Source organism: Schistocerca americana, chromosome 2 (genome assembly GCF_021461395.2).
Source record: "Schistocerca americana isolate TAMUIC-IGC-003095 chromosome 2, iqSchAmer2.1, whole genome shotgun sequence".
Lineage (NCBI taxonomy): Eukaryota > Metazoa > Arthropoda > Insecta > Orthoptera > Acrididae > Schistocerca > Schistocerca americana.
In genome coordinates this window covers 916374533-916390410 of record NC_060120.1, presented here as the reverse complement: position 1 = coordinate 916390410, position 15878 = coordinate 916374533, and the positions used below count along the sequence as shown (strand labels likewise).

At 47.0% G+C, this 15878-nt stretch overlaps 1 protein-coding gene across 1 annotated transcript in view; it reads left to right on the top strand.

Moving 5' to 3' along the window:
• Window positions 1-13400: 13400 nt before the first annotated feature.
• Window positions 13401-15878, top strand: part of LOC124596150 (dehydrogenase/reductase SDR family member 11-like) — a 69292-nt gene continuing 66814 nt past the window's right edge. The window contains exon 1 of the mRNA XM_047135169.1: window positions 13401-13532. Coding sequence (XP_046991125.1) covers window positions 13401-13532 — 132 coding nt within the window. The remainder of the gene's footprint in view (window positions 13533-15878) is intronic.

The window sequence follows — 15878 nt, the reverse complement described above, 5'->3', positions numbered from 1 at the left end:
AAAAATTGGTAGAAGCCGACCTCGGGGAGCATTAGCTTAGATTCCGTAGAAATATTGGAACACGTGAGGCAATACTGACCCACGACTTATGTTAGAAGATAGATTAAGGAAAGGCTAACTTACATTTCTAGCATTTGTAGACTTATAGAAAGCTTTTGACAATGTTGACTGAAAGACTCTCTTTCAAGTTCTGAACGTGGCAGGGATAAAATATTGGGAGCGAAAGCCTATTTGCAATTTATACAGAAACCAGATGGCAGTTACAAGAGTCGAGGAACATGAAAGGGAAGCATTGGTTGGGAAGGGAGTGAGACAGGGTTGTAGCCTCTCCCCGATTTTATTCCATCTGTATATTGAGCAAGCAGTAAAGGAAACAAAAGAAAAATTTGGAGCTGGAATTAAAATCCATGGAGAAGAAGTAAAAACTTTGATGTTCACCGATGACATTGTAATTCTGTCACAGACAGCAAAGGACTTGGATGAGCAGTTGAACGGAATGGACAGTGTGTTGAAAGGAGGATATAAGATGAACATCAACAAAAGCAAAACGAGGATAATGGAATGTAGTCGAATTAAGTCAGGTGATGCTGAGAGAATTAGATTAGTAAATGAGACACTTAAAGTAGTAAAGGAGTTTTGCTATTTGGGGAGCAAAATAACTGATGATGGTCGAAGTAGAGAGGACATAAAATGTAGACTGGCAATAGCAAGGAATGCGTTTCTGATGAAGAGAAATTTGTTAACATCGAGTATAGATTTAAGCGTCAGGAAGTCGTTTCTGAAAGTATTTGTATGGAGCGTAGGAATGTATGGAAGTGAAGCATGGACGATAAATATTTTGGACAAGAAGAGAATACAAACTTTCGAAATATTGTGCTACAGAAGAATGCTGAAGATTAGATGGGTAGATCACATAACAAATGCGGAGGTATTGAATGGGATTGGGGAGAGGAGGATTTAGTGGCACAACTTGAGTACAAGAAGGGATCGGTTGGTCGGACATGTTTTGAGGCATCAGTGGATCACCAATTTAGTATTGGAGGGCAGCATGGAGAGTAAAAATCGTAGAGGGAGAGCTAGAGATGAATACACTAAGCAGATTCAGAAGGATGTAGGTTGCAGCAGGCACTGGGAGATGAAGAAGCTTGCACAGGATAGAGTAGCATGGACAGCTACATCAAACCAGTCTCAGGACTGAACACCACAACAACAACACTTATTGCAATGTTCTTTCAATTTATTATTTTATACTAAAACCTAACCCTGAATGACGCAGTTTTCATAGTCTTTATATTCATGACTGCAGACGATCCCCTCACATTTATGTCACCACCTGCCAAAAGTCTGAACATTCACCTTTTGTAGCGCGGACGTAGAGGTAGAGAGTCAATGAAGCTCTGCAAGGTACAGCCCGTTCGAGTTGGTCCCACGGTTTGTGATTGGGCTTAAATACCGAGAGTTTAGTGACTAGGGGGGTACGGTAAACTCATCCTGGTGCTCTTCTATCCTCACGTGTACACTGAGTGGTGTGCGACACATTCCACTTTCCTGCTGTAGACGCAATCACTCCGAGGAACAAGCAAACTGCTTATAGATGTGGACATGGCCCCAAGGATGTTGGTCCATTCCGCGTTCGAAAATAGTGTCACTCAAGGGAATGCCACAAAAATATTCCCCAGACCAGAATGTTGGCTCCTCCAAGCTCAACACTTCCTACACTAGTTCCAGGGCAGTACGTGCCAACGACCACCTGTGCGATGAAGCACAAAACGGGCTTCATCTGAAAAGGCTACCTACCGCCACTCAGTGGACGTTTAGTTGCGGTTTCGTCGTGCAAATTCAAGGCCCCTGTCCCTGATGAACAGCAGTCAGCATGGCTGCATGAGTCAGGCGCCTGCTGCAGAGGCCCATGCCCAGCCACAAAAAACACGATAGTAAGTTTCCTGCAAATGTGAACATTAGAAACGGTGTGCATGTGATTTGAAAGTTGGAAATATAAAGCGTAAGAAACAGTACCGGCAAGAGAAGAAGCATTGTTTTCAGTGCTCTGCCTTCATCAGCCATCGTTGCCAGTACGGTAAAAGACGATATAATGAATTACGAAAGCATTCTTCTCATATCATGGGCTTCTCATCTTTGCTGTCTCAAATGTAGAAACAAAGACAAAACTATATTTACGACGGTAAATACAGTATGTATTTCATACCAGAAAAATGTTTGAAAATAGCTCCCTGACAAGATGTTGGCAGCATAAGCATTGTAATAATTATTATTTAAAACAACTGTAAGCGACAGAAACTACGAACAAAAAACAACGTTGCCTAAACCTACATTATAATGCCGACGTATTTAAAAACGGGAAATGACAAGAAAGATTAAGAAGAAAAAGAGTACACAGAGATTAATTTTTAAAAGCATCTGCTTCTAGTGTCCCGTGAGGAATGGTTAAGATTCAGGGATATTGGGAATTATCTTTGTATATGAGGTTTGTGAGGTGCACAAACGAAAAGTGAATACATGAGATGAAGTGGTTAGTCGCATCGTGGACGCTGTTGCTCTCATCAGAGAACGTGCAGAGGCATTCGGACAACCAACACAACATGTCCTGTGGCCGTGCGGTTAAAGGCGCTGCAGTCTGGAACCGCAAGACCGCTACGGTCGCAGGTTCGAATCCTGCCTCGGGCATGGATGTTTGTGATGTCCTTAGGTTAGTTAGGTTTAACTAGTTCTAAGTTCTAGGGGACTAATGACCTCGGCAGTTGAGTCCCATAGTGCTCAGAGCCATTTGAACCATTTTTGAACAATGTCCTCCCAAGAGTGCTCATATGCAATGTAGCTGACCGTGGGGTATAAAAAAATTTACTGCCAACTTCACAATACCTTAATATAAATCTCTTAAAAATACGTATTTTTCGATTGATACTCTGTAAAATTCATGTTGTAATGTTTACTAACTGTTGTATATCTGTACACGTGTAGACCTGACAATGTATTGAATAATACAGAAGCTGAATAACACTCTACATGAAATTTTTATATCTCGGAATAGCGCTTATGTCCATATGAATTTTTTGGACTCAAATGATAGTTCCTGCCGTATCCCTGAAAAGTGATCATTATTCCTGGGTATCCTGTATACAGGGTGGTCCATTGATCGTGACCGGGCCAAATATCTTACGAAATAAGCATCAAACGCAAAAACTACAAAGAACGAAACTTGTCTAGCTTGAAGGGGGAATCTAGATGGCGCTATTGTTGGCCCGCTAGATGGCGCTGCCATAGGTGTGTGTGTGTGTGTGTGTGTGTGTGTGTGTGTGTGTGTGTTTGAGGTTTACGGGCCCTAAACAGCGGGGTCATCAGCGCCCAAACGCATAAAAACAGGAACACATGCAGTGAAGGGACTAAGACGAACAACGAACAAGGGGAACAGCTAAAAGACACAGACCTGACGCAGTTCCAAATCCTCACATACAGAGGCAAAACAAGAGGAGAAGGAGTGCACTAAAAAAGGAAAGGAAACACAAGGAAAGGAGGACAGAAACCGAAGGGAAACAAGGAGGTAGACGTGACTGGTTGACCTCTTACCTAAAATCTGGGTGAGCCAGTCATCTAGCAGCACATTAAAAACCTCTCCCTAAAAGCCGTGGCAACAAATTGGACAGGACACAAAACCGTAAAACCTTAAACACAGACGTTACGTCGTCTTTCAAAATAGAGGGCAAATCCGGTGGCAAAGAAACCACCGCCCTCTGGTCAGAGAATAAAAGAGAGTCAAGTAAACCGAGAGAGGTGGCGCAGTGGTTAAACACTGGACTCGCATTCGGGAGGACGACGGTTCAATCCCGCGTCCGGCCATCCTGATTTAGGTTTTCCGTGATTTCCCTAAATCGCTCCAGGCAAATGCCAGGATGGTTCCTTTCAAAGGGCACGGCCGACTTCCTTCCCCGTCCTTCCCTAATCCGATGAGACCGATGACCTCGCTGTCTGGTCTCCTTCCCCAAAACAACCCAACAGTCAAGTAAAATGTGGCGGACAGTAATCTGGGCGCCACAAGCACCGCAGATTGGGGGAGTAAAAAACCATGTGTGAAGGGACTGTGCCCGATGCGGAGGCGAGTGAGGAGAACCTCATCCCGCCTGCATGACTGGTAGGACGTACGCCATGGCCGCGTGGTGGCCTTGACCAGACGTAGCTTATTTTCACTGACTGCCAGCCACTCCTCTTCCCACTGACGCATAACGCGAAAACGCAGGAGGGAGGTAACAGCACGGAGGGGGACGGCACATTCAACAACGTGAGGGAGGGAACATGCATCTTTGGCAGCCACATCCGCCAGCTCGTTTCCCCTAATACCTACGTGCCCCGGCACCCAGCAGAAGGAAACCTCCTTCCCCTGCCGCTGCAGGTGGAGGAGGGCATCATGGATGTTCTGGACGACCGTATCCGCCGGGTACAAGTGTTGCATGGTCTGAAGGGCACTCAGGGAGTCAGAACAGATGAGGAACTTCCGACTGGGAACACATCTCATCTGCTCCAATGCCCGCAAGATCGCAAACAATTCGGCATCAAAGATGGTAAACGCCGCAGGAAGCCGTAACTTGACGACTCGATCAGGGAAAACACCAGCACAACCAACAGAGTCCCCCTGTTTAGAGCCATCCGTAAATACTGGTACATGGTCGGGATGCTGGTTTAAAATATCATAAAATAAGGCGGTAAAAACAAACGCAGGAGTGCAGCTCCTCCGGTACTCCGACAAGTCTAAAAGGACGCTGGGCCTCTGGATCAACCAGGGAGGCAGGCGAGTAAAACCTTGTCGTTGGGGGGCCACACGCTCCACACCAAGGGACTCAAGCAAATGCTTGGCACGAATCCCAAATGGTCTCGTTGCCCTGGGACGACTGGAAAAGAGACGTTCCATAGGCGGTCGGGCAACGGTAGGGTACGCAGGGGATGTAGGACAGGCAAGAAATTGACACAAACGTCGCACCATGAGGAGTTGCCGCCGGATGGCGAGCGGCGGTTCCCCTGCCTCAACACACAGGCTGGGGATGGGACTGGTACGGAAGGCACCAGTGGCCAGCCTGATACCCTCATGGTGTACTGCGTCAAGTATCTTCAGATACGAAGGCCTTGCTGACCCATACACGGTGCAACCATAGTCCAGACGCGATCGGACGAAAGCCCTATAAAACTGCAGCAGACGTGCCCGATCTGCTCCCCAGGACCGATGGCTCAGACACTTCAAAATATTCAGTGCCTTCAGGGCCCGCACCTTGAGGTCTTTAAGGTGAGGCAACCACGACAGTTTGGAATCAAAAGTGAGGCCCAGGAACCGCACAGTGTCGCTAAAAGGAAGAATGGTGTCCCTCAGACGCAATTCGGGGAGGTAAAAAGACGTCGAGAACGATTAAAATGAACACACACACATTTGTCGGCAGAAAAGGTAAAACCCGTCTTCACAGTCCATGCCTCTAATCGCTGTATCGTAAGCTGCAACTGCCGACTAGCAGTGACAAGACTGGAGGAAGAACAGAAAACAGCAAAATCGTCCACAAACAAGGAGCATTGGGCAGGACTCCGGATAGTGGACGTGATACTGTTAATGGCGACGGCAAAGAGGGTGACACTTAAAACGCTTCCCTGAGGAACACCATTCTCCTGCACATACAAATCAGATAGCACATTACCAACCCTATATCGAAAGAGGCGGTGGGAAAGAAAGGACCGAAGGAAGATGGGGAGACGGCCACGAAAACCCCACTCATGGAGTTGATTGAGGATATGGCGGCGCCAAGTAGTGTCATACGCCTTATGAATGTCAAAGAAGACACCGAGACAATGCTGGTTACGGAGGAAGGCCTGCTGGATGGCCGCCTCAAGCAGGGTCAAGTTGTCTATAGTTGAACGACATCTCCGAAAGCCACACTGCGAGGGGCTAAGGAGCTGCCTGGTTTCGAGCAGCCAAACCAGGCGACGGTTGACCATGCGTTCGAACGTCTTCCCGACACAGCTCGTCAAAGCGATACTTCGGTAACTGCTGGGATGCGTTCGGTCCTTCCCCGGTTTGAGGAGGGGGATCAAAATCGCCTCCTTCCACGAGTCAGGGTACGTGCCAGATAACCATATCATATTAAAAAACGTCAGGAGAACTTCCTTGGAAGGCAGTAACAAGTGCTGCAGCATGCTGTACCGGATTTGATCATGGCCAGGCGCAGTATCATGAGCCTCAGACAGGGCCGAATCCAGTTCCCACATTGTGAAGGGGCAGTTGTAGGGTTCAGAATTTGGAGACCGGAAGTCCAAGTGACCCCTCTCTATGGCAGTGCGGTACCGGCAGACCTCCGGATCACAGTTAATAGTAGCGGTAGATTCCGCAAAATGCATGGCCAGTGTCTGGGCAATGTCTCTCGGCGCCGTGAGGAGACTTCCCTGATGCAGCAATGCCGTGACAGGTAGCTGGCCGAGTTTCCCGGAAATTCTCCTGATGGCTTCCCATACTTTCGTAGAACCAGTGGAGCGGGAGATGGAGTTCAAGAATGATTGCCAGGACCGTCGTTTGCTCTCTTTAACCACTCGCCGCGCCTTGGCCCTTGCCACCCGAAAGGCCGCAAGATTGTCAGCTGAGGGACGGCACCTGAAGCGGCGCAGAGCTGCACGGCGGGCTCGGATAGCTGAGCGGCACTCAGTGGTCCACCAAGGGACAGGACGCCTCTTGGGATGACCGGATGACCGTGGGATTGACAATTCAGCAGCATGGGAGATCACGGCTGTAACATGGTCTACCCATTCGTGGACGCTGGCACGGTGTTCCAAAACAGCCAGTTGGCTGAAAAGTGTCCAGTCAGCCCTGCAGAGGTGCCACCGGGGCGGTACCGGAAATGCCATAGCCTCATCCAGGAGGCGAATCCAGAGGGGAAAGTGGTCACTAGAATGGAGGTCAGCAGCAACCTCCCACAGAGCAGAATCCGCGAGTGCTGGAGAGCAAAAGGAAAGGTCAATAGCTGATGACGACCCAGAAGCAGTACAGAAATGAGTGGGAGCACCAGAGTTGAGGATGCACAGTTCTTCAGACATCATGAGGCTTTCCAGAATGTGACCCCTGGGGCAAGTAGTCGAAGAGCCCCGTAAGACATTATGAGCATTGAAGTCCCCCAGAAGAAGAAATGGGCGGGGGAGTTGGCTAATAAGGTCTGCGAGAGCCTCAGAGTCTATCGCATCCTGAGGTGGTAAATAAAGTGAACAGATTGTGAGCCTCCGACCCACAAGAAGGTCAACTGCAACTGCTTGCAAGTCTGCAACGAGAGGGAGCTCAGAGGAGGGGTGCATGTCACGGACAAAAACCGCAACACCACCCTTCGCCCTTTCCCCCGTCAGATCATCGTTCCGATAGACGGTATAGCCCCGTAAAGAAGGAGCATCAGTGGCCCGAAAATGTGTCTCTTGGAGACATAAGCACAAAGGGCACTCTCGTACAAGGAGCTGTAATTCGGCCACATGTGTCCTGAACCCATTCAGGTTCCACTGTAATGTGGGAGCCAGTGATCAGGGGGGCTGAACTCTCACCCTGCCTCTGTGCTTTGGAGGAGAGCCCGTACTGGCCAGAGATTTATTCCTGGGGCGAGAAGATCGCCCCCGGTCGACGTCAATGTCCATCAGCTCCGATGACGACCCACGGGAGACGTCAGACAGTACGATGGCCTCGTCATCGGACCGACCCTGACTAGTCTCCGCAGGTGGCAAAACCTTCAGCTTCGGCGTCTTCGTCTTGGGGGGCTTAGAAGGCAGAGCCGTGTCAACAGGTGGAGCATTACTCGCCTGGGCAGAAGGCCCCATATGGGGAGAGGGAGGAAGTACCCCAATGTCAGCAACCACAGCCTTGTCCGACGTTGCGGGGAGAGCCGCAGGTTGCAAAACAACCGCAGCAGCACAAGTGCACTGGCAAATGCAGGTATTAGTGCTAACACTAGCAACCTCCGTTTGCGTAGCAACAGTGGCCATTTGTACCGGTTTTTTCAGAACGGAAGCGAAAGATGTAGTAAACACAGGAGGTTGCATGGCCTTAAAGAGCTTCTTGGCCTCACCATAGGGGATGCGCTTAGATGTTTTAATCTCCTGTATCTTCCGTTCGTCGAGATAGATGGGGCAGACCCGGCTCCAGACAGGGTGACTCCCAGAGCAATTCACGCACTTCACAGGCGACGAACAATCAGCTCCTTCATGGGCAGGCTGACCCCATTTACCACAAGTGGCTATCCCATTGCACCCCAACGTAGTATGCCCAAAGCGCTGACATTTAAAGCAGCGCATTGGGTTAGGGAAATATGGCCTTACTGGCAAACGTAAGAACCCCGCTTTAACATGCTCTGGGAGTCGTGGGCAACTGAACGTGAGAATAAACGAGTCGGATTTGACTAGGTCCCCATCGACTCGTTTCATAATATGCTGCACGTCAACAATACCTTCATCAGCCCATTCAGATTTTGTCTGTGGGGATATCCACCAGGTCCCGACATGTCGCAACACCCTTACTGTAGTTCAGAGTGGAGTGAAGCTCGGTCTCGATAGCGTACTCACCGAGACAGGTTGCTTTCCGAAGAGAAGCGACTTGACGGGAATTAGATGTCTCAACTAACAGAGTCCCATTGCGAAGTCGCTTCACAGATTTAAGTGTTCCTGCAATTCCCTCAAGACCCTTGTGGATGTAAAAGGGAGAAACCCTCTCAAAACTACCCTCCTTCCGTTTAATAATCAAAAACACATTCTGATTATCAGCATGTGCTCTGTTACGACAGTCTGACAAATCTCGAGCAACACTAGGCGCTGGAGGACTCGCAGCACGAAGTCGCTTCTTCGATGGGGTGTGTTTTCCTACCAGTGGCCCACCCAAGCCACTGGCAGGGGGAAATGTAGAGGACGAAGGGTCCATTGCGGTCCCACGAGCAGCTAGGGAACTAAAGGTCCGCTCAGACAGGGCCCCGCATGCCTGAGTAAGCCTAATACAACTGGGGTGCGGCAGGTGCCCCAGAGGTTGCCCGCTTGCGACTGTTCCACCCCAACAGCCATGCATCTCATAGGCGCGGAGCACACCGGAAGATTGAGGGGTTTTATAGAGGTTGGCCTTCCTCGCAACCCAGGCGGTCAAGCCAAGATTACCATTCCCCGCAGCACACAACATTCCACCGCCGCGCCATACGGTGGTCGCTGAAGCATGTCCGGGGGTTACGGTGACAGGAGACTGGCGGCGCCGACCAGTCCCCAGCTCAGGACCCCGGGGTCGCCAAGCCCGTACTCAGCAAATGAATGCTTAGCCCCTGGGGGCGCTGCCATAGGTCACACGGAAATAAAATGCGTTTTTTAAAAATAGGAACCCCCATTTTTATTACATATTCGTGTAGTACGTAAAGAAATATGAATGTTTTAGTTGGACCACTTTTTCACTTCGTAACAGATGGAACTGTAATAGTCACAAACATATGGATCACGATTTTAGACGAACAGTCGGTAACAGGTAGGTTTTTTAAATTAAAATACAGAACGTAGGTACGTTTGAACACTTTATTTCGGTTGTTCCAATGTGATACATGTACCTTTGTGAACTTATCATTTCTGAGAACGCATACCGTTAGAGCGTGTTTACCTGTAAATACCACATTAATGCAATAAATGCTCAAAATGACGCCCGTCAACCTCAATGCCTTTGGCAATACGCGTAACGACATTCCTCTCAATAGCCAACAGCAAGTAGATCGCCTTCCGTAATCTTCGCACATGCATTGACAATGCGCTGACGCATGTTGTCAGGCGCTGTCGGTGGCTCACGATAGCAAATATCCTTCAACTTTCCCCACAGAAAGAAATCGGGACGTCTGATCCGGTGAACGTGCGGGCCATGGTATGGTGCTTCGACGACCAATCCACATGTCATGAAATATGCTATTCAATACCACTTCAACCGCACGCGATGTGTCGGACATCCATCATGTTGGAAGTACATCGCCATTCTGTCATCCAATGAAACATCTTGTAGTAGCAGCGGTAGAACATTACATAGGAAATCAGCATACATAGCACCATTTAGATTATCATCGATAAAATAGGGTCCAATTAACCTTCCTCCCGTAATGCCGCGCCATATATTAACGCGCCAAGGTCGCTGATGTTCCACTTGTCGCCGCCATCGTGGATTTTCCATTGCGCAGTAGTGCATATTATACCGGTTTACGTTACCGCACCAAGGTCGCTGATGTTCCACTTGTCGCCGCCATCGTGGACTTTCCGTTGCCCAGTAGTGCATATTATACCGATTTACTTTACCGATGTTGGTGAATGACGCTTCGTCGCTAAAACGCAAGTAAAAAATCTGTCATCGTCACGTAATATCTTTTGTACCCAGTGGCAGAACTGTACACGACGTTCAAACTCGTCACCATGCAATTTCTGGCGCATAGAAATATGGTACGGGTGCAATCGATGTTGATGTAGCATTCTCAATACCGACGTTTTTGAGATTCCCGATTCTAGGGCAATTTGTCTTCTATTGATGTGCGGATTAGCCGCGACAGCAGCTAAAACACCTACTCGGGCATCACCATTCGTTGCAGGTCGTGGCTGACGTTTCTGATGTGGCTGAACACTTCCTGTTTCCTTAAATAACGTAATTATCCGACGAACGGACCGGACCCTTGGATGATGTCGTCCAGGATACCGAGCAGCATACATAGCACACGCCCGTTGGGCATTTTGATCACAATAGCCATACATCAATACGATATCGGCCTTTCCGTAGTTTGTAAACGGTCCATTCTAACACGGATAATGTATCACGAAGCAAATACCGTCCGCACTGGCGGAATGTTACGTGATACCACGCACTTATACGCTTGTGACATTTACAGAGTCCTGTATCTCAAAGCGAAAAAAGTGGTCCAACAAAAACATTGATATTTCTTTACGTACTACACGAATATGTTATAAGAAATGGGGGTTCTTGTTTAAAAAAACGCAGTTGATATCCGTTTAACCTATGGCAGCGCCATCTAGCGGGCCAACCATAGCGCCATCTGGTTTCCCCCTTCAAGCTAGACGAGTTTCGTTCTTTGTAGTTTTATCGTTTGATGCTTATTTCGTGAGATATTTGTCCCGGTCACTATCAATGGACCACCCTGTATAAAGGGACTGCAGTTTAATTTGTTTGCCGGCCGAAGTGGCCGTGCGGTTACAGGCGCTGCAGTCTGGAACCGCAAGACCGCTACGGTCGCAGGTTCGAATCCTGCCTCGAGCATAGATGTTTGTGATGTCCTTAGGTTAGTTAGGTTTAACTAGTTCTAAGTTCTAGGGGACTAATGACATCAGCAGTTGAGTCCCATAGTGCTCAGAGCCATTTTTTTTTTTTAATTTGTTTCGTGTTTATACATTTGGTACTTGGTTATGTGTACCAATGCCTAAACTTTTTTCAGATGAAACCATAATACAAGGGACGTTCAATATGTAAATGCAACACATTTTTTTCTGATACCAGGTTGATTTATGCAGGATTCCAGTACATCATAAGAGTCCCTTCTCTTTTGGCTACAAAACTCCATTTTTCATCATAATCTCCGTAAAATGCTAGGGCCTTGCCGCCCGTTACTGGAAGAGCCTATACGCCTACATCGTACCACATACTAGTCGACGTCGGAGCCATCATCTTTCTGCATCAATAACCTCCCTCCTCACTCCCCCCCCCCCCTCCCCCCGATCATCCACGTACAGCTTCCTTCGGAGTGCATTATTCATTGGACCAAAAAGATTCAAGTCGTAAAGTGCGAAATCTGAGCTGTAGGGTAGAGGAGGAAGAGCAGTCCCATGAACTTTTGTCTCTTGGGTGTGCAGACTTGTGTAAGGCCTTGCTTCCTCCTAGAGAACGAGAATGTAGTTTGCAATTTTTTGGCGACGAAGACGCTTAAGTCGTTCCTTCAATATCCTGAAGGTGTGTGCGGGGAGCCGGCACGCCGGAGATCGCGACGGTTTCCTCCTTCTTGTTGTGATGATGACGCACGCCTCGCTCTAGAACTCACCGTGCATTTTTTCACTGCCAGGTCTCCATAGATATTCTGCAAACATCTATGAATATCTGCGATGCTCTGGTTTTCCGCCAAAGGAAACTCAGTGACTACTCTCAGCTTGGGAGACACGACGTTTGAATGATACGTATAACGCCGCCACATATCGGAACTTCATGAAAATTTATAGGCTGAAGCGAGAATATTCCAAGCTGTCCCACAACAAATTTCTCATTTCTTCAATCTATACTGAACGAGGAAACAATGTGTTGTGTTACTTATTGAACGTCCTGCGTAGAACGATGCCTTTGTAAGTAGGCTGTTTAGGTTCTTATGTTGGTAACGCCACGTAGCGCTCTGTACGGAAATCACTGGCTGTGCTGCGTGCAGACTGTGGCTAGTTTTCATTGTTGTTTGCTACTGAAGTGTTGGGCAGTTGGCTGTTCAACAGCGCGTAGTGTTGAGCAGTTGGAGGTGAGCCGCCAGCAGTGGTGGATGTGGGGAGAGAGATGGCGGAGTTTTGAGAGCGGATGATCTGGATGTGTGTCCATCAGAGACAGTAAATTTGTAAGACTGGATGTCATGAACTGATATATATATATATATATATATATATATATATATATATATATATAACGACTTTTGAACACTATTAAGTTAAATACATTGTTTGTTCTCTATCAAAATCTTTCATTTGCTGACTATGCCTATCAGTAGTTAGTGCCTTCAGTAGTTAGAATCTTTTATTTAGCTGGCAGTAGTGGCGCTCGCTGTATTGCAGTAGTTCGAGTAATGAAGATTTTTGTGAGGTAAGTGATTCATGAAAGGTATAGGTTATTGTTAGTCAGGGCCATTCTTTTGCAGGGATTATTGAAAGTCAGATTGCGTTGCGCTAAAAATATTGTGTGTGTCAGTTCAATTTTTCTAATGGGACGTTTCACCTTGAGTTCGGATGGAGTTTACTCCGACGACGTTATGTAGCTTTACGACAGTAGTTAATACGAAACGCTTCTCAAATTCTTTGGAATAAATGAGGACACGTATTTATTTATTTACATACAGTTGCAGTCAAGTGTAAGATCCTTATGAATAAAACAAAAACTTCCCCTCTACTTGGTCCAGGTTCTAGAAGCTCCTCGTTAAAGATGAGACCTACCAGAGAACTAATGTGTCCCTCCGCAGCGTTTCACTGAAGACGCCCATCGGATAATAGGTCCTGTTTACGCGCCGACAGGGGGGAATGTGGGCTGCGACTGGGCGATAACGAGCTGCCCAGGCGGCCCTACGCGGGCAGCCAGCCCTCTGCAGGCAAACATCCGCCGCGCTAGTGGGCGCGCCGCGCCACTTGTTGTCGGGATGGAGCGGTACGCAGGTCGCGTCGCCCTGGTGACCGGAGCCAGCTCCGGGATCGGTGCCGCCATCGCACAGGCGCTGCTCAGGCGCGGGCTCAAGGTCGTCGGTCTCGCCAGGAGGGTCGACATGGTCAAGGTAATTAATTAACCAGCAGCCTCGTCATATTATCTGAGGACCGTACAGTCACAATAACTGTGGCGTTGCTTCTGTTTGTAGCGTTGTTTAGCTGTTTGTAACAGAAGTAGCACTGTTTTCAGTGCCAGAAGGAAATGTATATGCTATATTAAGAGTAAGGTATTATTCTTTCGTTTTTGAACCAATCAGTTTTTTATGATACAGTGCTAACCGGTTTCGGCCTTCAAAGACCATCTTCAGGTGCTACATCAGAAAACAGAAAAGCTTAAAATCAAGACCTGAAACAAGTGCAATTACTTTCACTAGATCTACCTGTGAATTTAGTAAAGTGCTATTACAATTCATATGGCTCATATATATGGGCGGTATTTCATAAGCAAGTGTTCATCAAATAAAAGTGGCTCTGAGGACTATGGGACTTAACTTCTGAGGTCATCAGTCCCCTAGAACTTAGAACTACTTAAACCTAACTAACCTAAGGACATCACACACATCCATGACCGAGGCAGGATTCGAACGGGCGACCGTAGCGGTCGCCCGGTTCCAGACTGTAGCGCCTAGAACCGCTCGGCCAAGTGTTCATCAACGTCTCTGCAAATGGAATGTCGTTTTTTCTTCCAGAGTGTATTAACACTTCTTGCTGATAAAAAGTGAGCCCAACTGTAAGACTAAACCCTAGAAAAAGTATTGTCTTAACTTGTCCATATATTTTTTTTTTTTTTTCGGCACGAATTCCTTTCCTGTGCTAACCTCTTCATCTCAGAGTAGCATTTGCAACCTACGTCCTCAATTATTTACTTGACGTATTCCAATCTCTGTCTTCCTCTACAGTTTTTGCCCTCTACAGCTCCCTCTAGTACCATGGAAGTCATTCCCTCATGTCTTAGCATATGTCCTATCATCCTGTCCCTTCTCCTTATGTGTTTTCCACATATTGCTTTCCTCTCCGATTCTGCGTAGAACCTCCTCATTCCTTATCTTATCAGTCCACCTAATTTTCAACATTCGTCTATAGCACCACATCTCAAATGCTTCGATTCTCTTCTGTTCCGGTATTCCCACAGTCCATGTTTCACTACCATACAATGCTGTACTCCAGACGTACATCCTCAGAAATTTCTTCCTCAAATTAAGGCCGGTATTTGATATTAGTAGACTTCTCTTGGCCAGAAATGCCTTTTTTGCCACAGCGAGTCTGCTTTTGATGTCCTCCTTGCTCCGTCCGTCATTGGTTATTTTACTGCCTAGGTAGCAGAATTCCTTAACTTCATTGACTTCGTGACCATCAATCCTGATGTTAAGTTTCTCGCTGTTCTCATTTCTGCTACTTCTCATTACCTTCGTCTTTCTCCGATGTACTCTCAAACCATACTGTGTACTAGACTATTCATTCCATTCAGCAGATCATTTAATTCTTCTTCACTTTCATCAGGATAGCAATGTCATCAGCGAATCGTATCATTTATATCTTTTCACCTTGTATTTTAATTCCACTCCTGAACCTTTCTTTTATTTCCATCATTGCTTTCTCGATGTACAGATTAAAGAGTAGGGGCGAAAGTCTACAGCCTTGTCTTACACCCTTCTTAATACGAGCACTTCGTTCTTGATCGTCCACTGTTATTATTCCCTCTTGGTTGTTGTACATATTGTATATGACCCGTCTCTCCCTATAGCTTACCCCTACTTTTTTCAGAATATCGAACAGCTTGCACCATTTTATATTGTCGAACGCTTTTTCCAGGTCGACAAAGCCATGCTTCCATTAATAGCCGTAACGTCAGAATTGCCTCTCTCGTCCCTTTACTTTTCCTAAAGCCAAACTGATCGTCACCTAGCGCATTCTCAATTTTCTTTTCCATTCTTCTGTATATTATTCTTGTAAGCAGCTTCGATGCATGAGCTGTTATCTGATTGTGCGGTATTCTCGCACTTGTCAGCTCTTGCCGTCTTCGGAATTGTGTGGATGATGCTTTTCCGAAAGTCAGATGGTATGTCGCCAGACTCATATATTCTACACACCAACGCGAATAGTCGTTCTGTTGCCACTTCCCACAATGATTTTAGAAATTCTGATGGAATGTTATCTATCCCTTCTGCCTTATTTGACCGTAAGTCCTCCAAAGCTCTTTTAAATTCCGATTCTAATACTGGATCCCCTATCTATTCTAAATCGACTCCTGTTTCTTCTTGTATCACATCAGACAAATCTTCACCCTCATAGAGGCTTTCAATGTATTCTTTCCACCTATCTGCTCTCTCCTCTGCATTTAACAGTGGAATTCCCGTTGCACTCTTAATGTTACCACCGTTGCTTTTAATGTCACGAAAGGTTGTTTTGACTTT